Source organism: Molothrus aeneus, chromosome 2, assembly GCF_037042795.1.
Source record: "Molothrus aeneus isolate 106 chromosome 2, BPBGC_Maene_1.0, whole genome shotgun sequence".
Classification (NCBI taxonomy): domain Eukaryota; kingdom Metazoa; phylum Chordata; class Aves; order Passeriformes; family Icteridae; genus Molothrus; species Molothrus aeneus.
In genome coordinates this window covers 82,055,953-82,083,390 of record NC_089647.1, presented here as the reverse complement: position 1 = coordinate 82,083,390, position 27,438 = coordinate 82,055,953, and the positions used below count along the sequence as shown (strand labels likewise).

Below are 27,438 nucleotides of genomic sequence, written 5' to 3'. Positions count from 1 at the left end.
CAGCTGCGGTGGTGCGGGGAGCCTCCGGCCGTCGGCAGCGCGTGGTGTGTGTCTGTCTGTCTGTCTGTGAGCTTGTGGGGCGGGTAGCCATGCGGCGCTGGAGGCTCCTTTTCTTGCCGGTGCTCCTCGCCGTCCTGGTCTCCGTCAGAGGTGAGGAGGGGTGGGAGCTGCGGAGCGGCCCTGCCGCGGCTCGGGGAGGTAGCCCTGCCCGGAGCCCCTGGGGCGGGGGCCGAGCGCTGCCGCTCGCAGCAGTGCGGCTCGGCCAGGCAGTCCCGGGAGGGAGCCGGGCGGGTCCCTGGCTGACCGTGTCTCATAGACCGGGGAAACAGCGCTCTCCCCCTCTTGGCTTTTATTTTTACTTCTTTCTTCTCATTTTACTGGCTGGAAAAGTGTTCTGAGCTTTCTGCCCGCCTTCCGCACTGGAAGCTGACTGGTTTATCATCCGCGGTGAATCCGTGGTCCTCGCCCCAGTAGGGCCCTTGGGTGCAGGGTGGCGCTTGAAGGGGGTTTCGGTTCCTGGGGAGCTCGGCTGGAGCGCAGCTTCCATTTTAGGAAAGAAAGCGGAGTCACGGCAGTCCCAGGGCATCGGATAGTTACTCACCAGAAAGTCTGCCGTCACACGACAGCCTTTAAAAAATAATTATGGCAAAACCGCACGGTGAAACACACTGATATGTTTTCTGAGAAACTTCTCGTTGCTTCAGTATGTATCAGGGACAATTTTCCTGAATCAAAAAAGTCTGTATGTAATAGCACGTTTGTATTTGGTAAAAAGAAACATTTGGGGGTGGGGAAAGTAGTAAAGTCTCCACTAGGAAGGTGTTTTTTCCAGGCGGAGGACTACTGAACTGGAATATGCAGTCCAAACTGACATTTCCCATTCATATGACTTGTTTTTAAGATATTTCTTTCTTCTTTTTACAATGTCAATAAGCCTACTTGTTGCTATGCCTAGGTTGGTTTTTTTTTTTTTCAGGTACTTCATAAAAGCAATACCTCAAATCTTAAATATCTACCTCTGTGAAAGAGAAGGAAAAATGCATGCTCTTAACGTTGATTGGAAGCTGTATGTAGTGCACGTGTGATGCCAGATAAGCAGTTTGACAGCAAGGCTGCTTGAATTCAGTTCTGCTGTGGCCCTATTGTGGTCTTGATTTGCAGGTTGGAAGAGCTGAGCTCTTGGAAAAAATAGTACAATTTTATAGAAGCCACCTTTAAAACTGACAGATGACTCGGGCGGCTTACATTTGTCATCTTACTACTTGTGTGGAAAATTTCCTCCTCTACTTCTGCAAGCATTCCTCATGGTTGTAAACAGCAAGATCTTTGCTGTGATGCTCTTAACACGTGGAAGTATTTGGGGCCACTGAGAAACAGGTTCTTCTTATACTTTTTGCCAAGAAGCGTGGAGATGAAAAGAGATGTCAGGATTGTGCTTTACTGGAGGGAAGGTGCACAACAACTGCCTCTAAGGGTTTTGTTTTAAATTCTGAGGAAAATTATGCTACTACTAAAAGCAATCTAAAAGATTGCTCTAGAAAGGTAGTTAATTTATATGAGTGCTGGGTAATGTCAATAATGCAAACTGAGTAGATAGGTTATAATTAGTTTGGACACTTTTTCCTTAAACAGAATGTGTAAGAATTTGAGAACTGCAGAGAATGTTAGCCTGGAGAGGGTGGGGCCCTCCAGGGGAATTTCAGATTTGTGCTCATGCCATCTTAAATGACAAAAGCAAAACCTGAATTACATGCTTTTGAAAAACTTAATTTCACTGTTGGTGGGATGTCTGTAGTCTGAATTTACAGAACTGCTATAGAAAGTTAAGGGTCTTGCTTTGTCAGCAGTTCAGCTGTTACGAAACTGTGTGGAGTTGACTGTTTTCACTGGGGGACTGCCTGCTTTCATGATTCAAGCAGAAGAATCTGTGCTCTGGACTGATAACTTCTTAGAGGATCATTCATTTTAGGCATAGGAAAGTTGTTAGTGTTAAATCAATGTTCAACATATCCACAAGGATTTGAATGTATTATTAAGCAAGGGTGTACTGTGTTATTTGAGCTTGCTTAGAGAAAGATCTTGCAGTTTTAACCTCAAAGCTGCTATTTAAGTGTTGTCTCATGTGCTAAGTATGAGCTCTGCCAGTCTGGCAGAGCTGGAATTTAGATACCGTTGGGGCTGCATCCAGAGGAAGGTTAAATGTGAGTTTTTATATCACCAGTTTCTATAGGCAGTCTGACAACTTGCCCCTCCTGAGAAGCGGGATCTCTATTTCTCTTCCTTTTTTCTTTTTTTTGGTCTGGTGCCCATCGAGGCGTGCACTGAGATGATTCAGTTTGATAAATCAGCAGATGACTAATCTGCGCTGAGTTTGCTCTGCGGAGTGTTTGATGGGTGTTCCTGCCAGCACAAGGGAGTGGCAGGGCCTAGCACGGGAGAGTGGATATGAGATGGGGACACAGAAAAAAGGGCAAGAGGCTTCCTGCTGTGGCTGGCTGTGAGGTGTGAGACCAACTCAGCCATCTTGTACCTGGAAAATCATCAGGTTAGCCCTGTGTCTAATTTGAGGCATGTGGTTTTCAAAATACAATGCCAAAAAAAAGCATTAGGCAGCATGACTTCTGTACAATGTGTAAGAAGACCACAGCAGATGAAGAATCAAACAGAAAAAAGCCTTGCATGATACTCTACACATGAACTTGATGATCTTAGAGGTCCAAACCAAGCTCAATGATTCTCTGTGATTCTGTGCATGATGAGCTGCAAGAAACTGCTGTATTTAGACATAAGGCTCAAAAGTCTCCCTTATCTACTGCAGAAAGATCAAAGCATGAAAAGCTGTCTGCTTACTGTGGGCCTGGAGTTTGGACTGGGGTATATGATTTAAGTATCTTTGCAAGAATTGGGGGGAGCTTGTTGAGTGAAAAAAAGCTGCCAAAAGGAGGTGAGCAAAATACAGCTGGAAAATGAGGTACCCATGTTGTAAGATCAGTAGCCTGGGGTGAAGTGTAGGTGGAGATCCCTTCTAAGACCTCTGTAATTAGAGGGCCCTGAGGAAGGGAAGGAAACATTTGAGCTCCTGACTTCCTGCTGAGGCAATTCAGTGTTGAGAGAGATGACTAGTTGGATGGTAGAAGGTGAAATGATCCTGTCTGTAATCCAGTAGATGGAGCTTTCAGCTGGGACAGGGAGGTACTGTAGGGACTCCTGGAAGCTGAGCTTTGCTTTGTGGGCTCTGGAGCTGTTTGCCTTTTAAATCTGATTTCAGAAACCTCAACAAAACCAATAATAAGCCAACAAGCCACCCCATAGTTTTCATTGGAAAAATTTCAGTAGCAGTGCTAGAATGCATACATGGCAGCATGAACTTTAAAAATGCAGCACTTGTTTCTCCATCTTTCTATTTTCTCTAACGTGAACAGCTAATAATTTTTTCATGTGGTGTTGTATAAAATAGCCACTTCACTGTTATATCAAAATGATGTCACTGCAACAATCCATAAGCTTTCCTTAAGCCATAACTGTTAGTTACAGTGATTTAACTTGGCAAGAGCTAAGTGTGACTCAGCCTACTGCCATCTAGCCAAGACCAATTTCATTATTTTTCCTGACGTTACTCTGGTTCATATGATTGGTTCGTCTGTGTTTGAGACTCTTGCCTACTTTAACTCTTGCTGTCTTGAATTTCCCACTGAAATGACTTTGTATTTCATCAGGTGTCAGCTGTGTTGGAAAATGCAATGATAGTAGTAGTCATTGGTTAAGATCATTTTGACAGGAGCATTCCACTTACTTCTAGCCTTCTGCAAACTGCTTTTGGCACAGGAACCTGCTCTCTGGAGTATCGTAAAAATGTTTTGAGAGAACGTTATGAGCAAAACAATCTCAACTCATAGGACTTTTACTTAACTTACTGTCAGTTAATGCAAACTTCTAATCATGGGTTTGAGAATTGAGAGAAAAAAGTTGATCCATCAAACCCTAAAGGTTTTAATTTTAAGCCCAAACAGCCCTATCTACTCTATATCAGCTTCCCTGGTTTTCACTGCAGGTTGTGCTCAGCCCATCTTCTGCTCCTTTGCTGGGATAACATGCAGAGCAAGGAGGTTGTAATGAGCTTAATGGTGTCTTTCTGCTTCTCCTTCATGCTTCATGCTGCTCTTCCTTTGCTCTTCTTTGCTTTTTAGTGTCCCAGCCTCTATGAGGGTCACTTATGGTCCCTCAGGGCTGTCACTGTTCTGTTGTGGGGGGCCCTGGTGTCAGTGGCCACACTCCTTCAGGGGTGTCTTTGCCATAGTACCTCCAGGAGTCTCCTGTTGGCATGGAACCTCTACTATCCAGAGCACATTTACAGCCACACGTTCCCTCTCCAGTCTCCCTCTGTGAGTCTCTCAAACCATGTCTTCCTGTGTCTCCTGTCCCTGCTGGCTGACTCTGTGTGCTCCAGCAGGAATACTCTGTGCTTCTGAGACCAGTAGAGGGTTTGGTGTTGGAGTTTAGGATCTTTCCTATTGCTTCTTTCTCTCATGGAATTTTGTCCTATCTGTCACTAATGACTGATATCACCATGACTGATACTTAGGAGATAGGAAAAAAGTTTCCACAGGAAGGGTGTAGCTGGCCACTCTCTTAGCTGGGGGATTTCTCTTGGAGGGGCAGAGATACCACAAAATTGGGCTGGGGAAAAATGGGGCTAGGTCAGCTCCTTGCTCTCTCGACTTTGGAGGAGGATGATTGAGCTGCTTCTTGGTGGGGGAATTTGCTGCCAGAGCCCAGCCCTGCTCTATTTTCTCCTGCCATTGCTCATGAGAGCAGCCATTGAACTGGGACCTTATTGGCACCCTGCCTCACTGGAATGGACCCTTGCCATCTGCTTGGGTGCCTCAGGGAAAAAACCGATACCCCTGCCGTGTCCCCTTTCCTGGAGGGTGTGTCTGCCTGGCTGCATGCAGCAGCTGCTGTGGAGGAACCCAGCTGCCGCTGCCCAGCCCTGCTGCTTTCTGCTGCTGCCTCGGGCTTTTTCACTGAACTCTAACCCACACCCCTGCCTGCTGGGACACCCCATGGCCCCTGCAGCAGCTGTGGAGTTTCTGCTACCTCTCCTGCTCCCCGGGCTGAGCCGTCCCTGCCATTCCAGCCGCCTCTCCGACGTTCCTGCTGCAGCCCATTTTTGCCATCCCGACCATCCACCATTACTGCGTGAGGGCGGCGCGGCTGAGCTGTCCCAGAGTGCCCCCTGCAGGCCGGGGGGATCACGGCATGGCCCTGCCCGGCCGGGAGCCAGCAGCGCCCCCGCTGGAAAGTGCCTGTGGCCAGGATGGCCGGGATTGGATTCCTCCCGTTCTGTCTGCTGTGGCTGCCGCCGTGGTTGTGTCCTTGTCTTCTTATCCATACACATATAGTAAAGAACTGTTATTCCTTTTCCCATATCTTTGTCTGAAATCCCTGCAATTTCAAAGTTGTAATAATTCAGAGGGAAGGGGGTCATGGTCTCTTTTCCAAGGGAGGTTTCCTCCTTTTCAAAGCAAGACAGGTGTGCGCTAGCAGTGTCAGTGCCACTGTGACGTAACTGTAAGTGACACTGGGCAGCTCCTGGCCTCCTCCCATACAGGGCAGCCTGCTGCTGAAACCCTGCCAAGTTCATGTCCTGTACCTTCACTGACCAATGGAATTGAATTGTAGGATGGTTTGGGTTGGAAGAGACCTTAAAGATGATCTGGTTCAAATCACCTGGGCACTTTCCATCAGACCAGGTTGCTCAAAGCCCCATGCAACCTGAACACTTCCAGGAATGGATCATCCATGCAGCACATTCTTGAGCAGCCTGTACCCAGGAATTGTTTGGACATAAATCTTCAGATACTTGCATCTTCTGTCTCCAAAACACGTGGTATGCTTTTGAAGTAAATTAGGACTATTTATGGTATGTAACAGCACATACCTAAATTCTTTATCATTTTTCCAAAGGCTTCCTAATAGGTAATTCCTGGTCCTCAAGTGATAAGGACTTCTTCCTTAGGGATTCCAATTGCTGCAGGAGGATAAATTGTGCTCTAATTCGGGCATCCCAGGGACTGGCTGGTACTTTGTCACCCAGTTGAAATTGGGATAAATGGCTGTCTGTGAGACTGCTATGATGAGTTCTACATTTGTGTTGACTAGCTCCCCCCCAGCTTCATAGAGCTGAGGTTTGCTCTTCCTGGATACAGTTTGGAGTGAGACATTGTAGAGTTCTACCTTTTTAAGTGCCAGGGGATTAGAAGGAATATGATATACCATCTATGCTCCACGATCTTTCCCTCATTCTTCGATAGCTGTGGTTTTGCTTACTGCTAAGCCTAGCCAAGGCTGCATTCCATCATGCCAACACACTATGTGTTTGTTGCATCTAGGGTGCCACCTACATTATCTTTCCAAGTAGAAAATCTTCTGGCAACTCCTGTCTGATTTTGCTGCTGCATGGACTGGTGGTGTGAACAGAAAGGGGGCTGCTCCACTTGCCAGGCTTCTTCAAACTTCCCTTTCTCCCATCACATTACTGTTTCAACAACTTTTCATGCATGTCCTATTATTCCACTGATTTCACACTGCCTGATGCTTGCACTGTGGCTTCTGAGATGAGTCTAAGCTGTGTTTTCTCCCTCAGTACATGAGCAGAAGTTTCATAGACCTACCTGTCTAAAAATAGCTTTCTTTTGTGTCCACACCATAAGCCTGTACTGGCAAGTCTGGTTAACTGATCAACCTGGTTACTATGTTTCTTAAATTGCCTCTGAATTTCAGATATTCTTATTTACATCATATGTTCAAGGTATTTCTCTGAGTAGCTGTTGTATTACTTTCCATTCTTCTGATGTTGGAAATGGTTTCCCTCATTGCTGCTGATTAACATGACTCCAGTCTTTGACCCATTTCTGGACTGCATTAGTGATCACTCAGGAGGCTGTGTATATGTATTCTCAGGGCCACCGAGGCTCCCAAGCATGTTCTAAGGCTAACAGAGGCCATTACTTCTGCAAATTCATGGCAGCCTCTTCAGCAAATAACTTGTCATATTTTACGGCCTTCATGTTGATTTGCTGGCGTCAGATTAATCAGTTCAGGCTGGGGAAAGAAAAAGACTACATGGTGCCCATTCCTTATTACTGTTTTGAAGGTTTTTCCTTCAATCAATATAGCATCAATACCATGGAAAAATTCTCAAGAGATGTTGCCTTGAACCTTTGTGGATGGTGCCATGGAAGATGGTAGGGTTGCATTTCTGTCCCTTGTAACAGCCAGTTCCAGATATATTGCACACCATTCCAGGTGAAGGCAGACCCAAAGCTAGTGTTTGGAAGGTTGCTTGGTCTCATACAAGGTAGTTTTAGTTTATTTTTCATTTAAAAAGAATAATTTCTCTATATGTTTGTAAATTCTAGTCTGGGAAAGATTTCCCAGCTTGCTGCCGAAAATTGGTTGCTCCTTCCACAGGTACAGTTTTCACCTGTTGAAAATAAATGCAGTGATAGTCATCACAAATTCCTTTTAAACTGGTTTAGCCTCTGCATTTGATGTGACTGTGAAGCCTAGAATAATAAGATCCAGAAGATTTTTTTACAAAGAATTCCAGAAAGTCATAAGGCAAATTCCTCTGAAAGTATAAGAACTTATATCTTTGTGGTATAAGGCCTGTTTACAGTAGTGTTTCTAAATCCTGAATGGGTTTTTTAAATGTAGAACAGTGTCTTTAAAATATATAGTTGACATGTCAAATACAGGAGTAATTCAAACATGTTTTGGGAAAAAGATTATTTTGACAGGAAGTATTTACATTTTAAGTCAGGTCTGATCACACAGCATTGTTGGTTGTATAAAAAATGCATTTGTTTTACTCCATGCACATTTCAGTCACTTGTGAAGTGTCTACATGCTATAAACATCTAAAATTGGCATCCTTAACAGTACTTGTAAAAGGAAAGGAAGGTCTCTTGGCTGGAGCAATGGTTAGTTAAATGCAGATGTTAATTCTGCTCTACTTTTCTCATAGCTTGCATCCTGTAAAACTCCCATTGGATTTCTTCTTGCTCCCAAATTTTTCACAAGAAATGGTATCCGTTTCTTGATGTGAGTAAAGTATCCACAAAGCTCATTTCACTCTGAGCCCAAGAGTTTTAATCATGGTAAAATCAAACTCTTTTTTTTTAGGATAACAGTCGTTCTTTCATTGGTTAAAAGTTAAACTCCGTGTACAAGTTAATCTTTCCATGACATAGAAATTTTTTTTAATTAAGCACCCATCAATTTAATTGGTAAAAATCTGATTTTAATTATCAAACTGTCTTTGTATGCTTTTTTGCTTAACCACAGAAAAATATTGCTTGTATATTTTCTGTTTGTGAAGAAATCTAACATTCTGAGGATAACATGAAGTGAAAATTTTTGAAACTCTGATATTTCCAGGAAAGCAAATTCAAGCAATATTGGTAGGATTACTGTTTTTATGACTGACGCAAAAATATTACACTCTAAATCTTCTGTTTCTGGAAAAAGTGCAGTTAGAGTGTTTAGACATATATTTTACCACTGAATTTTTTGTTCCCTGTGACTTGGAGGAGAAGAGTAAACTATGTGAAGATAAAAGGAACTAGTAGTGATAGTAGCAGTAGTAGAAGTGAGATGTGAATAAAAAGTGAGGCTGTTGTGTTGGGTAGTGTTTATTATACTTTTATTATATAAACAGTGTTTATTAGAGCTGATGCTATTGTTGGACAAACCAGACAGCTCTAGAGTCACACAAGTCCTTGTTAAATTTAGAAATGAGATTTTGGGATACGCTTTGGGGGAGGGGCTTGGGGAATTCTATGCTGAAAGCGTTTAGATAAGTCTGTCTTTTTCTGCATTTTATATCATTATCTTTCAATCTAGTGATTTTTCCCTCACCTCCAGCTACCCATACCTATCTGTGTCTTTTCAACACCAGAAATGCCTTCCTGCCTCCTATGTGGCTCTCATTCCATCCTGGATGCCAGGCCTCTTGCAGTTTGATCCCAGATTCAGTGGTTAGTTCACCATCTATTCCCTGCTCTCTCCCTCCCCAAATGTTGCACATGGTTATGGAGACATCTCTTCTTCACCTCAGAGCTGTCCCTGCTTGTCTTAGCCAGCAAGTTTGCAATTTGATTTACAATATTCTTCTCCACTGTTCTCACAAACTTTCAGCTTTCCTTTTTTCTAATTTGGCCTTCTATGAAGGTCTTTGTATACTAAGCAGAGATGTGGAGCTTTTTTCCCCAAACTTCAGGCAAGACTTGTGATTCTGAAGCTTGTGGCTGTAGTGAGCTGACAGCTTCTCTGATTCAGATTTCTCGTCTCTCTCTCCCTTCCTTGTCACTGTTGCTTCTACTCCTATCCCTTGGACGTAGTCATTGTATCTTTGTCACTGGCTTCATTGCAGTTCTATATCCTGGCACAGCTCCTTCAGCTTGCAATTCTTACCTGTCCTGCATCCATTCTTATTGCTTTCCTTTGATGTTCTATTAAATGATTAAATTTTAAAAAGATAAGTAAATTTATAGTGCAAACTGAAGTCTGGCATGTGAAATGGCAGGCTGCAAGTGATTAACACTGGAACATAAAATCTAATTTGATTTTAGGAAGTGATACAGAATCAAAGTGAAGATGATGCAAATAATTCTTAGAGTGGACATGGAGAATTCTTGTTAAAGGTTTTGTCTAAATATAGCAGTAGTACTTTGACAAGATGGAGTTGAACTGGAAATGCTTACAGTTCGACTGTGAACGCATTCCAGCTGTTTTTCTGGGCTCATAAACACACTGAAACTACTAAGAACATAGCCTTGGTACAAAAGGGAAAACTTGCCTTTTTCCTCAAGTATTAAAGGATAGGAAATGGAAAGGAAAACCTCTCAACCTTATTTTAAATGAGAAACAAAACTTATACCATGTTTCTGGCTTTCCATGTATTTGTGCCAACTCCTGTGATTCAAATCATTGCAAACACTGTACTGAGTCTGGTTTCCTCAACCCACACCTTCCCCACAGGAAGCCCTCATCATAAAACCCAAAGTCTTTCTCTTTCTATTAGCACAGGAGGTTGTAGCTCATTTCAAGTACACAGATTGAAAAGCCTGAAGAGTCTTTTTAGCCATAACTGAACAAGCCACAATTAAAATAAAGAGCCTGGAAAACCAGAGTCAGTTTTACTGTTCAGTTAATGTTTCTGGTTAGATTAGAGATTTTGTTTGGACTTTACTATTAGCATGCAAACTGTATTGAATTGTTAAGAATTGTAGTGAGGAAGGTAAAAGAAACAATCTGTGAAATTGTCATCTTACAAGTATCAGCAGACATAGGAGTTCTGCTTTCTGTGAATCTTCATTTCAGTGTGCTGCTATAAAAATAACAGTGTTGATCTGGCTCTGTAAGCATTGCAAGTGTATATTTCAAATACATTTTATTTTAAAGAAGGAATTTGTAAATGAAGATCCAAGTTCCATTAATTTGTTCAACATAAATTATAATTTAACTCTTTTTCCTTGATCAGAATGAGGATTATTTACCAGTCCAACAGTTGAGGTTTTGGGACCAGTGCCTATGCCAATTATTACCCAATGCCAGATCACAAATTTTGGGTTCTTAGTATTTCCTCATTTCTTGTGCTAAAACTTCACCGTATTTCATCTAATGCAGATTGCCCTAATTTTTTGGTCCCTGGACCTTGCTGCTAGACTTTCTTTTTTTCCTCTGAGCCCCCTACCACACTGGGATTCCTCATTCTTCCATTCCTTCCTGCCTCAATCCAAGAGCCTACCAGAGATGCAGACCAAACAAAATGCTGATTGATTGCAAATGAATTTCTGGCTGTGAAACCATGTTATGGAGTGAAACCTTTAATCTATAATTTTACACATTTTATTCCATATGAAGTGTTTTACTGATTTGGGATGAGCAGAAAAAGCACCCACCCCTTGAAGTCATGCCCCAGACATCACACAGTTGCCCTGCAAACATTTCTCCCTTTCTCTGCACTAGACTGGGCAGGGTACTGAGCTCTAGAAATGCATGAAGAGGTTTGGCTGCTTGTGATGTGGCCACTGTTTTGAGGTACACACTTCAGGCCAAGAGGCTGCCTGGATGTCAGTCAGAAAGGTTTTTCTCAAGAACTGCTGAAGCTATTGCTAGATAAAAGTGCAGAAAACCTTGAGGAGTAACAAGAGTCTTCAACACTGGAAGATGGAGAGGTGCTGACATACTGGCTTTGGCCTTTGGAGGAAGTTATGACAATTTGCAACAGACCCTTGAGGACTGAGGAGGAGGGCTGGGATGCAAAATGCAGAATTACGAGAGTAAAATTTGTGTGCATGAGGTATCCTAGTCATCCTGAATGTGATTTTACACAGGGCTCTTGTAGCTTTCAAATGTTGACTATAACAGAAGTTGACTAATGACTGACCACTAATAATGGTAAAACTTTGGAAAGCACCTGTATTTCTTACTGCTTTTCAACTAATCCAGACATTCTTGGAATCAGATTAACTTTAATTATCTGTGATGCCAGCTGATACTGGGAGGGTTTCTTAGAGGTGTCAGAGGGGTTAGGATGCTGACATTACGTTGGTTGCCCAGGCATATATTTTATTATCTCTAAGCTTCTAAGAAATAAAGTCAGTATTTACAGGGCCAAGCTGTCCTTTGGTTTCTTTTACTTTAGCATGATCAATACCAAACTGTCCAGTAAAATTCCACTACCACATGGCATTGTTAATGTAAAATGTGAACTAATGTACATTAACAAAGTTAATATATTTTTATGCTACAAAAACCGATTGATATAATAGTTGGGAAGGAATCTTACATAACAAGAGTAAATGTGAGCCTTGTGGTCAGAATGCACCTGGTTATGGAAATTCAAGGTATGTGAGTAGTAGCTGCCAGGCTTGTCCGCTTTGTGAAAGCTTAAAATCCTGTCTGTTGAACAGCTTAAACTTTGAAGCTGTAGACTGTGAGCAACACGTAATTAAGGAATTTTGGTGTCTTAGGCTTATAAAAAATTAACTACTGACATTTCTTATGCGAAGACAGAACTTCAAAAGTGTCTGAATGCAAAGCAGGTGCACAGTCCTTATTGATCTTGGTGAGATTTGGGAACAGGTTTTCTTAAGACTGCTTCAGAGCTCCTGATCCAGCCCCATGACCACAGAGGCAGTGGTGGAGATCAGAGAGGTTCTTGGCCCATTGTGAGCCTCCCTGGAGGAACAGTGATTGCCCTGGGACCTGGGAAGAGGGGCAGGGATACTCCTTGCCTGCTCCAGGGGGACAAGGCTGACTTTGCTCTGTTGGTGCAAGAGAAGGCAGTGGCAGGAGTGGCTCTGGGGCTGGCCTTGATGACATCAAGTAACTTCATGTTTAATGCACAGAGTGACCTCGGCGTGTTTGGGGTTGCTGTGAGGAAGGTGCCATGAACTGCTGCACTGGGATGCAGACTAGCCTATGTTTCTCTCTGCCAGTTGTGTGTTGCTTTAGTCCCTGAATTGACACAAAAGGTAACTTAGTAATAATTAAAATGCTCACTAAGTTTAGTAACGCATTTATGTTTGGTAAGGGCAAGTACATAGGTGAAATAGCATTAAGCATAGCCTATGATACTTGCAGTCTTCAATTGTGGTCAGGCCCTCCTGAAATTACAGGTAAGAAAAATGGAACAAAAAAAATCAAATAAATATATCCAATGACTTTTGATTGCTTGCCATGTGGATTCAGTACCTTTGTTACATTTTGCAAAACCCTTTTCCATTCCTTCTACTTCCCACACCAGTGCCCCCAAAACTTTTAATTTCTTGGTGGAAGTGTCATGCTTCCATCACCCAAATGTTCTTCTAGCAGCTCTTGTTAGTGTAGCTTAGGTTTCTGCTTACAAACTTCAGGAGACAGAGCAATGTATTTCAGTTCTCATTTATAAAAAGAATTGCAGACAGAGTGACTTACTTTATTTTTAATTCTATGACTTTGCAGCACAAGGAGTATAGTCCAGTGGCTAGGATTGGCCCATATCACAGAACCATAGGCTGCTGAAGCTGGTGCCCTTTCAGTCCCACCCCCTGCTTCAGAAGGATCAGCCACTGCAGGTTGCCCAGGACTGTGGTCAGCTGGGTTTTGCTTATTTTGAGTGTGTGGAGGTGGTACTTCTCTGCCTTCTGCAGTGGAATGTGAATATGACCAGTCTAATACTGTAGCAGAAGTATCTAAGAGCAGTGACAGGTCTTTGCAAAGATCTTGGCACTCTTATTTGCTTACTTGGATCTCTTGGATACCCTCTGTTCATCAGCTATTCAAAGCCTGTGTTTGCACTTTTTCTTTTACCTACTGTTTTCCTCCCAGCTAACACAAACTGTGTTGGTTACTAGCGGTGGCCTGGTGAAGATCTGTGGGGAAAATTCAGGACTCCTGGACAACTAATCAATATGATTAAGCAGAAGATGTGTATTGTTTACTTTATGCATTTATTTATACATTCTAACTCTACTGCCCATGCTGATCATGCATTTCTTATTGGTGCCTTTGCTTGTCCGTGCATTTTGCATGCACTTCTCAGAATATGTGATTGGTTACAGTCCAGGTGGCTCACAGCTCTCTAGTATCTCCTTCTTGTGGTCTTGGAATTCTGTTTCTTAGCTGCTTCTTTCTTATTTTAGCACAGTTTATGTCTTAGTAACCTTGATGAATTCCAGAGAGCCCTGAGAAAATTCTGATAAGAACAGTTACAAATGAAATGGCTGGTGCACACTGTAGTCTGAGTGGTTCAGATAGATTGCTACAGATCTGTCTCTTGAGATCCAGGTATTTGAGATACAGAGGTGAAAAGAAAATAGTGTAGACGCTTCTAAAGTACTCTGGAATCTGCTCATGCTCCTAGGAGCTAGAAATACCTGCTGTATTGTTCTTCATATGCAATACAATATCTGCTTTATTTGTAAGTATCCTTGTTTAGACTAAGAAAATGCTCATAAGCCCAATTGCTGTGGGTGTTCCTTAAATCTGTAGGGAGTGCAGCATATTCTTGCTGACTTTTCCTTCTCGGACCCTGATAGCACCTTTGTTCTTTAGCTTTATCTCTTGTTTTATAATTGCTTTTTTTCCTGGAACCAGCTGAATCATACTTAGCTTTTCTCCTTTTAGACTAAGTCTCTGAACTTCTACTTTAGTTGGACCCACCCATACCAAAAGTGCTGTGAGTACATTTTTAAAAGCAGCTGCTTTAAAGACATAGGAAGGTTTGTCATGAACAGTGGAGAAATACCTTTCTTTGCTGGGAAAGCTCACTTCCAGCTCTTTAGAGGGCAGATTTTTATTGTAATGAGTTCCATAACCTAAGTCTTGACATTTTTTGCTACCTTATCTAAAATAGTAATGTATATGGAAAGCCTGATGTGCTTGCTGCATGCTTGGAAAGCAGAATTTTGGTTTCAGAATAGTAATTCTAATCAATAAAGCATAGTTATATTTTTCTTTTATTGACTCTCAATTTTATTTATTCCTCTGTCAGAGCATTTTTTATGTGGGCTTGGCAGTGAGCAATCTCATCCTAAATTATTTCTCTGTGAAGTTCATTTGCAAAATCCCTTAAAATAGCAATGTCACTGAAAGCCTGAAAGCACACCCGTTTTACAAAGGTTTCCTCTTCTTGAGGGAAACCACTGCAGCTGAAGCCATTCTGAGTTCCTGGACTGAGTTTTATGCTGGCAGTGGGAAACTCTTCATATAGCCTCTTTGCTGCTCCAGGTAAAATTTCAGCTGCACCAGCTTTCTGTAAAGTTGAGTGTATGTGCTTATTTTTCCATCTGCCTGGAAAGAAACAGGGTTCTTGAAATATACACAGACCAGCGTAATGTTCATTGTGTTAGTGCTATACCTTTGACTTTGAGACAGATGGTGTTACCAGGTCCTGATGGTCTCTCCTCTGGGTGCTGCTCTGGTGGAGTGTTTTGAGGAGTGTATGTTTTCAACAAATTCCTCTGCCTGCCTGTCAGGATCTCTAGCTGGTCAGAGTGACCCTGAGAAAAGTTGGAAAGTCTCTTTTCCCAGCCCGGCGCTTGAAGAAAGAGTCAGGGCTCTTCATTTCTCGGTCTCAAGGTTGTTTATTGTTCCTTATCTATACAATTCTTTCTCCTGACCTGCTGAGGTCTGCTCAGCAGGACAGTCAGATGCACACTGCCTGCCCTCAGGCCAGTGTTGTCTTTATATTAAAAACTACCTATACAATGTTTACAATTACTTCCCAATATCTATCACCTATGTTAGACAGTGAGCTTCTACTCTAAACCAATCTAAAAGTGCCAACATCACAGCAGAAGATGGAGACCAAGAAGAAGAAGAAAGGCTGGACACGCCCAGATCCCTCCATCTTGCCCCCCCGAATCCCCATTCTAAAAACCCCAAAATCTACTTTTTCACCTCGTGATAAATTCACTATCATTCTGCTTAATTTGTCATGGCTTGCAGATCTTCATCTGAGGTTGGTAATTTGCTCCATGGATCATAATCAAAACCACAGGCATTTTGGGCTCTGTGCCAGGGTCTCTGAGCCCCCTGGCAGGGGTCTTGGCTGCTCAGGACAGCCAGAGTGATGTCCTGGGTTCTGACACCTGCTCTCTTGGAGTTACACTGCCAAATTCTGATCAGGTCCTGTCTTAGGCATACCTCCCAGAGGACTGTAGCCTGAGAGGTGTATGTACTTGAGAGCACAAGCAAACTAGAACCCGGGTTTGAGGAGCAGCTATGCAAATGCCTGTTAAAATTTCTTATGAGTGCTTTGACCTTTTTTTTGCCTGTTGATACAGAGGTTTCTTGGTGTAGTCTAACCAAAGGAGAGCCTTCAGAAGTAACTGGCATTTGTGTCTTAGCACCTCCTAACTTCACAGAGGTTTGTAAAATTGTATTGCAAGTTGATATAGACTTCAGATAAATGACCTGCTAATATACGGCATTCTTGTGATCTAACAGAGCTTGTGGTCTCCATCTGAAATAAGAGATACCAAGTAAAATATCTTCTTGCTTTCTATTCAAGATCTATACCTACTTATTTTATCCAGGAGATTTTAAGTGTGCTTTGCTTGTGCACCACAATAAAGCCATCAATCACCTCTGTTTCTGTGAAAGGGCTTTTCAGAGACCAGGTAGGCCTGTCTCCTTACTTGGCTGTGAGCAAGGTGGTTTTAGTTCAAATGTTACACTATGGGAATCGCTTCTTAGACTTCCGATTTCAGTTTCTGCTGTAGCAGTTTAGTTGGCCAGAATGTACATTTTTTTTATTCCATTTCAGTTGCTTCCCTGTTCCAAAGGAAAAAAGAAAGTATCTTACTCTCCTTTCTTTTCTTTTTAAAAAAGGCATTATTGATGTGTAGTTACCTGAGAAGGAAAAGGCATTTCAATTTTGACCTTAGTTACGTCAAAAGATGTCACCAGGTATATAAGCATCCATCATTCCTGGTATTAGACTCATGACTTAACTTGGTCTGTCATCTAAGTGAAAGGTGCATTCTGCTTCTAGTTTGATTTTGATGTTTGTTTTTATTCCTCTCTTTAGACTTTGCAGTAGCTGCTTCTGATGCCTCTTTGGTGGTTACATTCTTAGAGGGAAAGCCAGACACATAATGCTTTATGCAGGTATCTTCTGAACTAAGCTAGTTTCTGTTTGGACATAACTTTTGCTCTGGCTGGCTTGATCCTCAGTAGGTAGAAGTCTTCAAGCTTCTATGGAAGCAGTATATTTAGATGTCTTTTTCTTGAATGGCTGATGGCTACTTTCAGGCCTTTTTCTTTTTCCACGCTTCAGTGAAAGTAAGGATGGTGAAAAATCAGAAACACCCCAAACAGTTGCTTTAGCTATCCACTTACCTTACAAGGCTCTGCTGTTGATCACACCCCACCACATTTGTGCTGTGAGATCAGTTTGTGTCATCTATGTCTTGAGTTGGTGTGTTTGCAGTTGGCTGGGTAAGCAGCAGTAGCTCTAGCACCTGATTTAATACGAGGGACAGTGTTCTTTTCCTAAGGACTGAAAATAGAATCTAATCTCCCTGTAGGGAGACCCCATGGTGGTGCCAGCTGCATTTAGCTGTGTTTTAGGAAGTTGAAAAAGTGCTCAAGATCATACATGCTAATATCTTAACCACCTCCATACTGCTAATCCTAGTTAGGGGCAAAGGTAAGTCTTACAAACCCCTGAAAATTAATTTTTAATGCCAAGATATTAACTCCATTACATAACTTTCATAATGGCCTTTGTGCTCCAAAGCTTTGCTTCACACTTGAATCTTGTATGTTCTCATGCATTGGAGCTGTCCCCCAGCTTATTTTGTGGTTCAGTGGAAAGAAGGGTGGGAAATGCTTTGGGTGGCACTAAGGAAACATGCAGTAGCAGTGGCAAGAATAAAGTGCATTATTGGCTGCAGGAATGTATATTCCAACCCTTCAGGTCATTTCTATAGAGCTAATTTTTAGTGTGGTTCCTTTTTTTTTCTGAAAAGACATATGGAAAATGACCTGGAGAAATAGAGAAGAATGTCTGTCTTCAACCCTGACTCAAAATATTGTTCTAGATGGACTCAGGAAGCAGAAAGCATACTTCAAGATTGATCACAGACATGTTTATGACTTTATTAAGTGTTGGATTTGAGTAAGAAAAAGCAGTGTCCTTACTGTTTCTTTTATCATCTACAGGCCAAGATGAATTTTCCTTAGAAGATGCACTTTTCGGAGGTAAAAAAGTTTCTTTCACCTGTTGATTTCTTAGCATTACTGCATGACCAAGCATAACAACTTTGCTACATTTGTTTAAACCTTTGTTTAAACCTCAGTGGAACAATTCAGCCATGTGTTTGTCAAGGTGTTGACCACACAGAACTCAAATTTGTCTTTTGAAGACTTAAAGATTTCTCTTTGAGGTGAAATTTTCTTGCTGTATAGATTTGATCTTGTGCGTTTTGATGTATAGGCATGTACTTAGATTTGTCCTTTGTCCTTCATGTAGCTTCTGAACAGTGTGTTAAATAGAATTTAATTATTTTTTTCCCTAACCATACCTGACAGAAAGTACAAAGAAGCCTCTTGTAACTCAGAAGACACCATCATCAAATAAAGGTGAGATCTAATTGGCTTGTAATGCCTTTTACTGTAAAATCAAGTGTAGTATACGTTCCAATTTGAGATCCTGAATTTTTCAATTTAGTGGCACACAGGGTTGTGATATTTCTATAAAAGAAAGCAGTCCCCTACCAACAAAAGGATTTCTTCATTTTAGAATCTACTCTCAAAAATATGTTTTGTGATTTCACAAAAAGCCCTGTGAAAATTACTTCTCTTGGCTTTCAGTCTACATGTTTGGAGCTTGCTCACCTTGAGCTGGCCCTTGACAGGTCCCCTCATCTCCAAAAGCAGCAAGTTGCTTGGCAGGTAATGCTGGTAACTTTGTAGGACCTTTCTGTGAGTCACTGATGAGTGAGCACATCTTTCATTTGTAGATAAAACGTTGTGAGGTCCATTTTGTTTAAAAAGTAGTCTAAGAGTACATGTTTTGCATTACAATTAAAACTTTCCTTCTTTCTTTGTAGATTATTTCGACTTGTCTGATGCTTTTGATTTTGGTAAGTATTCTATTTTCCTGGATACTGCTCAAATGTACCTGGTGCAATGTTTTCCATCCTTTATGACCTAAGTATAATAAGGCACTGAGTTTATTAGAGTAGCAGGCTGCTGATAAAAATAACTGCAGCCTAGTTTTGTTTGTTAATCTTAAGGTTCTGGATCACCAAAACTGTAAGAATTTCAATAATTTCTTAGCCAGCTTCTACTTGTTTCATTGCTGTTTTTTCACTAGATGGCACTGACTCCATAAACTATTACTTTTGGAAGTAAATGTTAATTCCATAGTAATCTCTCCCATTTCAAGAAGTATTTTTAGTAGCCCAAGAAATATCAATCTGTTATAAATAATTTGAAGGAAAGTACTTTTTCTAATGTGAAGGTTGTGACAGAACTGTACAGAGATAATTTCTAAGATCTCTTATTTTCCTATTTTGTGGCAAGCCAAATGAAATGTCATTGTGGGGACCTAGTCTAGTTATATTCCCTGTACTTTGTCTATTTTACAAGTGAGGTACCAGGCTTTATATTTCATTAAAACCTGGTAATTTTATAAAAAGAAAACAGCCAAGTATTATGTACCTGGTAGAAAAATTGAAAGAAACTCAGCCTTTGAAATCAGATGTGCAAACTAAAATGCTGCATAAGACTTAATGAATTTTTCTGTGTATGTTCCATCCTAGCAAGGATCTGACATGCTGGTTAATGTAGCAGGAAAACCTTTTCTGGCATTAAAATACACTATGTAGCTAAAATAACCAAAGAAATACAGGATTACCTAATGAAAGGAAAATGGGGAAGTTTTGATACAATATTTTAGGTCAGATAATTTTTCAAGGTCACTCCCATGCTCTGCTTTTGGTTTCTTCACGCTAGTAATTTTGCTCAATTTATTCTAACTCTTATTTGTCTACAGGTGATCCCAAGCCACATCCTCCTGCAAATCCTAGAGACACTGGTAAGACTGATCTAACAGGAATTTCTGAACAGTAAAAGAGTATTTGTTAATCTTTCCTAGTCCCTTTGAACATTACTGTATTATAGTCTGGTTTTGTTATCTTAACATTTCCTTTTTTTTTTTCTCCTAAATCTCTCTTCTTTTATTAGATAACCCCAAGAAAGATCAACCTAAAGACTCTGGTAAGGCTTCTAGCACAAACTCCTGGTTTTACTGTCTCAGTTACACTTCCTGTAATTGATCCTTGTTAATTGCCTGCTATGGATGTCAGGTGTGGCATACATCAAACACTGAAGCTTGAGCAAAAGTTGTCTTGCAAATAAGCTTTGCACCAGTCTGGAAATTCCATAACAAACCTGTTGAGTCACTTTCACTTAAAAACAGGATGATATGGGGAAGAGGCAGGATAGGACAGTGTGTGTGTGTGCTTGGGGCAATGCTGTTCTTGGCCCCCTGTGGTTAAGCACCCATGTATTGCATTGAGTTCTTTCTTCTTTACAAACTGAATCCCTTCTAGTCATGCTCAAAATTAAGTAGCAGCTGCCTATGATCTTTATTCTTAAAGGATCTAAATTAAAGGGAAAGCTCTAAGTTTAAGGGTTGCCTTTTTTTTTTGTTTGTTTTGTTTTGTTTTATTTAAGGACCCCATTAAGAAATACAATTCTTTGTGTTTGAAAGATAGGTTTTAAATACACGTCCTTTCCTGCATGTTCTGCTTTAGAGGTCCTCCCTATCTTTGCCTAATCCAGAAAAAAAAAAAAAAACAGATTCAGAAGGATGCAGCTGTGATGATGCCATTATTCACATGGTGGTAAAGAGTACTGGAATGCAAGCCTCAGATCTTGTTCTTTCACCTGATTTGCAGTAGATAACTTGAATTTGATTCTTGCATGCCTCAGTACAGTGCTTTTGACACCCAACTAAAACATCCTCTGATGCAATACTTTTAGTTTTTCTGCCTGAAAAACTGATTTGCATTGTGTAAACTAAATATTCATTTGGCAGCAGAGAGAAGGAGGAGAAGGTGCCATGAGGGAGACAGGAAGGCTCCATAGGTAGGGTTCATAGGGAAATGGAGAGGGACTACTTCAATGTCCTGCAATAAATCAGAGAAGGGAATTACATTTGGATTGTTTGAGACTTAGACACCCAACTCTGAAGAATCATTCACAGTTGCAACCTTGAAAGTAAATGGTCCTTTTCTGTCCACATTGTTTCTTTGCTTTCACAGGACAGTGAGATTTGGGCTTTTAGAGTTAAGCAGCTTATGAGGCTCCATGCTTGCTTAACCTGATTTGTGCAGTACTACCTGCTCTTCTCTCAGTTGTTCAGGAAGTCCAGAGAAAGGAGTGCTGCTGTCAGACTCTGTAGTGCTGAGCTGAGGGGACTTGACATTGTGAGGTCTTTTAAAAGGTTAAATGCTCTGACTCTGGTGCTGAGCCTAAAGCCACCACAATTTCAGTTGAATGGTCTTGAGAAAATTTCCATGTTATTATATGCCTTGGTGTATCTTATTCACTGAACTTAAAACATGGTAATGTTATTTGCATTGTTTTATAGGCAATTTTGGTGATTCAGATCTATTGGATGGCAGTTTCCCAAGAGGAGGAGGAAGCGATGGCAGTGGCAGCAATGGTAAGATAGCAGGTTGGGCTTCCTATTGTTTCTGTGGCTACCTGAGCTTTTGATTAAAGCCTGCTCATAAGCTGGTTAGACAATTAGAGACCTGGTTAGAGCTGGTTAGCTCTAATTTGTAATGCATTTGGTTCTGGTATCTGAAACTGAAGAGCATATTTTCGAGTTCAAAAGTAACATGTTCTGTCTCTGCCAGAAAAAAGCCCCAAATACTTAGGTGTAAAACTGGTCTAGAGCAAACATTTTCAGTGATTTTTTTACTATAATGCTAAGAAATACGGCTTATTTCACAACTGAAATGTGAATGCACTACTGACTTCAAAATTGACCATTAATGTAGTTTTTAGGGTCATCCAAGTGCTATTTTTGATCTTTTATGACATACTCTTAGTTTCTTTTAGAAGTTGTAGGTAGGAAGCCTAGGAGTGGGCCAGAAGAGGGTCCACCTTATGTTCTCAAAGATTTCCTTTGTCCCACAGGATTAACTGACATTTGCACTTCCAGGTGATGCTTAGCCTTCACTTCTTTACTGTGGTGGTAGTGAGGCAGGTGAGGAAGTGAGAAGTTGTAGATGCTCCATCCCTGGAAGTGTTCAAGACTAGACTGGATGGAGCTCTGAGCAACCTGGTTTAGTGGAAGGTGTCCCTGCCCATGGCAGAGGAGTTGAAGCTTGGTGATCACTAAGGTTCCTTCACCACCATATGATTCTATACTCTGAACAGTATAAAACCATTTCATAGCTTGCCACACTTTTTTTGGTAATTTTCTATGCCTAAAATTACTGCTTTACTGCAATTTTAGTATTTCCAAATCAGAATTAGTTTTAAGTATCTTGATGGGGTTTGGGATGTGCTAATGGTTACTGACTTCTCTGAAGACCTGTCCTATGGTGGAGACTGTTGATGCCACTGTTTTGGGTAGCTTCCTCCTTCCAAGGTTCCTTTGGGGCAGTACTCGAAAATTGGAAGGGGCAAGAAACATCTGTGGAGACTCGAGTGGTGGTTTCATCTGCACAGGTTCCTGCCTCAGTGGTGTGAGTTGCACAGTAACAAATTTAGAGTTAGCACTTATAGAAATTCTGGCTTGCTTGTGAAGAGAATTGCAAAGGTAGATGAGGCTGGGATTTTAGGAAAAGATAGTTGGTTCTGTGGAAATACAGCTGAATGTTACTCTGACATTATATGAGTTCTCTGTGGTGGTGCACAGGCTTATTAAACTAGATTTCACAAATGTTATTAGCTCATTTTGTAGAAAGTGCTGAGCACTCAGGGCTGGAGTTGGCACTGCTCTGAGCCATACTTTGAAAACAGAAAGTTTCAGTGCCAGTTTAACACTGTATGGATATGATATAATACATGCCTTGTATTTTTTGATAATTAATTGACAAAATGTCAATTATGATATAAGTGTTCTTTAGACATATAAAATGTAAACTCTCCATTTATTTTTACAGAACGGAAGGGTCCAACTCCAAATAGTGACCAAGAAGGCGAAGGTAAATGCATGAGTATGTGTGTATGATGTGTTTAGATGTATGAAGCTTGTTTTCTTGGGGTTTCTGATTGCTAATCTTCTGCTAGAATTTTAATTGTAACCCACTACTGGGAGTGGGTTGCAATTAAAAAGCTTTTCTGCAATCTGGAATTTAAACTCTGTTTCCATAGTCCTTTAATATTTCTATGTTACAAATGATTCCCAAGTGTTGAGGTCTCAGAGATACTGGTGCAGTGATGGCTTTCATACAAAGTAGATGTGGCAATGAAAGGGTTGCTTTTTTAATTAGTGGAACTTAAAACAGGCATGCTTAAGTTCTTTAACAATGGGCATTGCTAAGAAATCAATGGTTACAAAATGAGAGGATTCACTTTTCATTGAGCACAGAGTTGATTATTACAATTTCATGTAATTTCAGTTTAATGGTTTTTGGAAGTGTTCTCAGTGTTTACTTTGAGGCAATATTTTGATGTGGCTTTCAGCTCTGAAATATATTCATAAACATCTCTGTTTTTTTCAGGTTCTCAGGGAGTATTAGCTGGAATTTTAAGTGCTGTGGGTGCTACTGTAGTTGCATCAGTAGGTAGTTTCATTGCTTACCAGAAGAAGAAACTCTGTTTCAAGCAAAGCGGTAAGAGTTCCAAATTAGTTTTGTCTCCTACTGTCTAAAGATAGGTATTTTTGTATTTATATGTGAACTATAAATTGATCCTATGCATAAGGTAGTTGTAATAGCCCAGTGAATTTATGTTCACCCCTTTCCTACTAGGCATCTAAGACTGACAAATTCCTTGCCCAAAAACTAGGAGGACTCAAAGCTTTACATTTCCTAAAATAAAAGCACTTCTTGCTAAAATTAAGCAGGAGAGACTGCAAAAAATACTTTTTAAGGAGAATCAAGTGAAGGTTAGGATTAGATATTTTTCATGCTGAGAAATACTTGGTAGTTTCTAATTTTGCAAATTTTAGCTTTGTGTCTTCACAAGATGCTTGCCTACTTATTAGTTTTATGACAACTTACCCCAGTATTCATCCCCAGATTATTCTTCTGCAGTGATATACTGCTTGCTTCCTTTCCACCTAAATAAGATATAATTTGGATATGAAAACTTTGGGAGTACTGTGGGTGATAGGATGGGCAGAAGCTTTGGTTTTGTCTGTTTTAGTCTTTCTGACTATTTAGTGAAGGGATAGAGCAGTCATTCAGCCAGGCACTGCTGTTTTGTAACTTGGTAAGTTTGGAAACTCTTAAAAAAGATCTCTACCATGTGTGTTAAAATTAATGTGGAGGCAAAACAGGGCAACTCAACTACTGTCAGTAGCCCACTTTTTCACTGCTGTTTCTTCTCTCAGATTATCTCTATTTATCAAGAACCTCAAATATAAGAGAATTTGAATGCTAAATATCTGGTTTTTTTCCCAGCAGATGAAGAGAATGTGAATATGGATAGCCACAGGGGAGCACAATCTGAGCCACCTGGTAAGACAAGAATCTAGATAGAAGATCAGCTCTTTGCTGGGGATCCTATAAAATGCACTTTATTGACCATACTGGAGAAAATGAATTGTGCTTTTTGTTAAAAAAAAAAAATTTACAATTTTGGCAGAATATGAGCTAACGGTGTGCCTACGTAGCCAGGAAGGCCAGTGCCATCCTGGGCTGTATCAGCTATAGTGTGGCCACCAGGACCAGGGCTGTGATTGTCCCCTCGTATTTGGCTCTGGTGAGGCCACACCTCGAGTGCTGTGTCCAGTTCTGAGCCCCTCACTTCAAGAAGGACACTGAGGTGCTGCAGCATGTCCAGAGAAGGGCAGTGGGTCTGGGGAAGGGCTATGAGGAGTGACTGAGGGAGTTGGAATTGTTTAGCCTGGAGAAAAGAAGGCTCAGGGGTCATCTTTTCACTCTCTACAGCCACCTGAAAGGAGGTTGTAGCCAGGTGCGTGTCAGTCACTTCTTTTAGGTAACAAGTGATAGGACAAGAGGAAATGGCCTCAAACTTTGCCTAAGGAGGTTTAGATTAGATATTTGGAAAAATTTTCTCATTAAGAGGTTTGTCAAGCATTGGAACAGGCTGCTCAGAAACTCCTCAGGAAAGCACAGGAGTTGTCATCCATGGAGGTATTTAAAAGATATATAGACTTGGCACATAGGTGGACTTGGCAGTTCTAGGGTAAGAGTTAAAATGGATGATCTAAAAGGTCTTTCCCAGCATACATGATTTTGTGATTCTATGATTTTACCATGATGACAAACTTAGAAGTGAATCAGGCATTTGGCTCTGACAATATGGCCACTTTTCTTGAGTTTTTTATTGAACAGATTGGTTTATTGCCTTGAGAGGGCGTTGAAATGTGGCAGCTTAGAGAAAGTGAAGAATTGAATTTTCTCTGCAAAAGTATCATTAGAGGCAATTGTGAAAACACAAGCCTGCTCCATCACTGTGATGAATAACTGCAGTTGGAAGTTTATTAGTGCATATTTTTTCTGATTAGAATCTGAAATTTTTTTCTAATTATAAACTGATAACACAACACTGAAAGAATATATACTAAAAATTTATGATATTTGGACAGATATGAAACTACACTGGAGGCAAAGAGGACTGAACTCACTAGCATGTTGTAATTAAAGCATTCTCTATTGTGAACAGAGAATGATTCTTGTATGAAAGAACCATCACATAATTAATATTTCTACAAAGGTGAGAGTTGTTGAAGGATCTCTTTTAAAGCAACAAATACTGAGAACCTCACCCTTCCACGTATAGTTGTGTAGGGGATTTGGATGATGGAGCAGGTGATAAGCTCCAGAAATCCATGGACAGAGCTAGAGGAAATGGTATAGGTGAAAACTTGGCCTTGTGACTGGTCAACAAAAGAAGAAGCACTGTAACCTCATGCTGAAGTTCATTGGTTTTGAAGTACTGAGTATTAATATCTCACAGCAGTATATATTTGCAGTATATTCTTCTGTGAGTTTAATCTTAAACCTGCAGAACTATTTCTGGGTTTTTTTATAATTGAAAAATAATTATGCCTTATTTCTCTCGGGTATTTCATGAGTGTGTTATAAAGTTTCATCTGGTTTATTATCTTCTTTATAAACACTTTAAGCTGTTAAGTATATAAAACTCTCAAGTACAAAACATTTTCTTGTGACTGGCTGTAAGCACTGAAGAGACTCGGGTATTCTCAATTCAGCTGTGCATTAGGGAAGCAAGTGGCATCATTCAAAGTCCTCTACCAAAGGCAGTTAAAATATTAAAATATGACCTGTAGTTGGGTATGCTGAAATTCTGGCCAAGATTCACCGGAACTCAGAAGTGAAATGCCTCAGATGATGCAACCTTATCTTAACCAGTAAAGTCACACTTGGGATGTTGTCAAATACGATTACTTCTACCTATTGATTTAATCTAATCTAATATTGATGTCATATTATGTCCCAGATTTCATACCTCTGTTATATTTTGCAGACAAGCATGATCATGTGCTTAGCTAAGGGACTGGGCAGCCATGGTCATCATGGTGCTGCTCCTGATCTGAGTTCTGGGAGTCAGCAGATGTTAGGTCTGCTTTTGGTAATAGATGTGCCTACATGGCTTCCAGTTAGAAGCAGTCTCTCATTAAGCCAGGTCAAATGGCATAGATCTGTGTTTTTAAAATTTTCTGTAAACATGTCTTTGATTTCCTGAACCTATTTTCACTAGGTTACTTTTTGTATGAGCAGCCTGTTTGCATTTGCAAGACCTCAAGCCTGAACTGAGTGGTGGGTTACAGTGCAAGTGTAGCTAGCTTCCCTGTGTGATTATTTGAGTGAGAAATCTGAGTGTAACCTTCCTTGCTATGCAGCCTGTTGGCTTCATAGAATCAAGCCTCCGCTTTCCTAAATTTACCACACGGTGTCAAACATCTGCTGAGTGTTGTTGACTGCATAAACTGTTACATAGTAATGTATAACTTACATTGTATGCTAACTTAGTGCACTAATCTTGAATTGGTTTTCACTTTTCAGTTCAGCGCACACTTCTGGAGAACTAAATTAAAGGAAGAGTGGTGAAGAACAGATCTTTGGAACTGGATAAACAACCTGCATTCTGCCAAAAAAAAAAAAAGAAAAGGAAAGGAAACAAAAAAAAAGCATAGCAAACAGCAGAGCCTGAAGTTTCATGAGAAAACATGAAACTTGTTTCAAACACCTCTGGGACTGTCACTTAGACCTGAGTACTTCTGTATGGTTAGCCCTGTGAAGCATTGTTGCACACCAATACATGGCCTTAATGACAGGAGTGTAGAAGTATGTTGTGCCTTTGCATTCTTTCCTTAACTCCTCTGACAAATAGGTGTATCTCAAGTGCATTCAGTGTATTTAACTTTTCCTTACCTCTCCAAAACCAATATGCAGTTATGGTTTCTGTTATGTTATTGCTCTCAGGCAATACAAACATTTTTTTAAATAACCTGAACTCAGTGAGTGGACCAACAAACCAGCTTGGTGTATGTTGTGGGCACCTGAAAGCAAACAGCTCACTGTGTATGGATGGTGGATCTGTGTGTGGGTGCTGCTGATCCAATCTGTGTAGCTGCCTGGGCCAGCTGCCAGGGAAGAGCTGCTTGTGCTTGAGCATTCAGGAGACAAAAATTCTGTTTTGTTTTTAGATTTTTTTTCATTGCATCTGTCTGGTACAGATTGAGAAAACCCAAAGTTA

At 40.8% G+C, this 27,438-nt stretch overlaps 1 protein-coding gene across 2 annotated transcripts; it reads left to right on the top strand.

The window, feature by feature from the left end:
- On the top strand, positions 1-27,026 carry CD99 (CD99 molecule (Xg blood group)). 2 transcript variants are annotated; one of them, XM_066571555.1, is made up of 11 exons: positions 1-150; positions 17,722-17,760; positions 18,091-18,141; positions 18,612-18,644; positions 19,559-19,600; positions 19,750-19,782; positions 21,161-21,235; positions 22,689-22,730; positions 23,250-23,360; positions 24,156-24,209; positions 26,745-27,026. In XM_066571555.1, exons 1-11 carry the CDS (start codon positions 90-92, stop codon positions 26,768-26,770), a joined length of 567 nt encoding a protein of 188 aa, XP_066427652.1. In that variant the 5' UTR covers positions 1-89; the 3' UTR covers positions 26,771-27,026. The 2 variants fall into 2 exon arrangements, with proteins under 2 accessions (XP_066427652.1, XP_066427651.1); XM_066571554.1 differs by having other exon boundaries at positions 24,153-24,209.
- Positions 27,027-27,438: the final 412 nt, after the last annotated feature.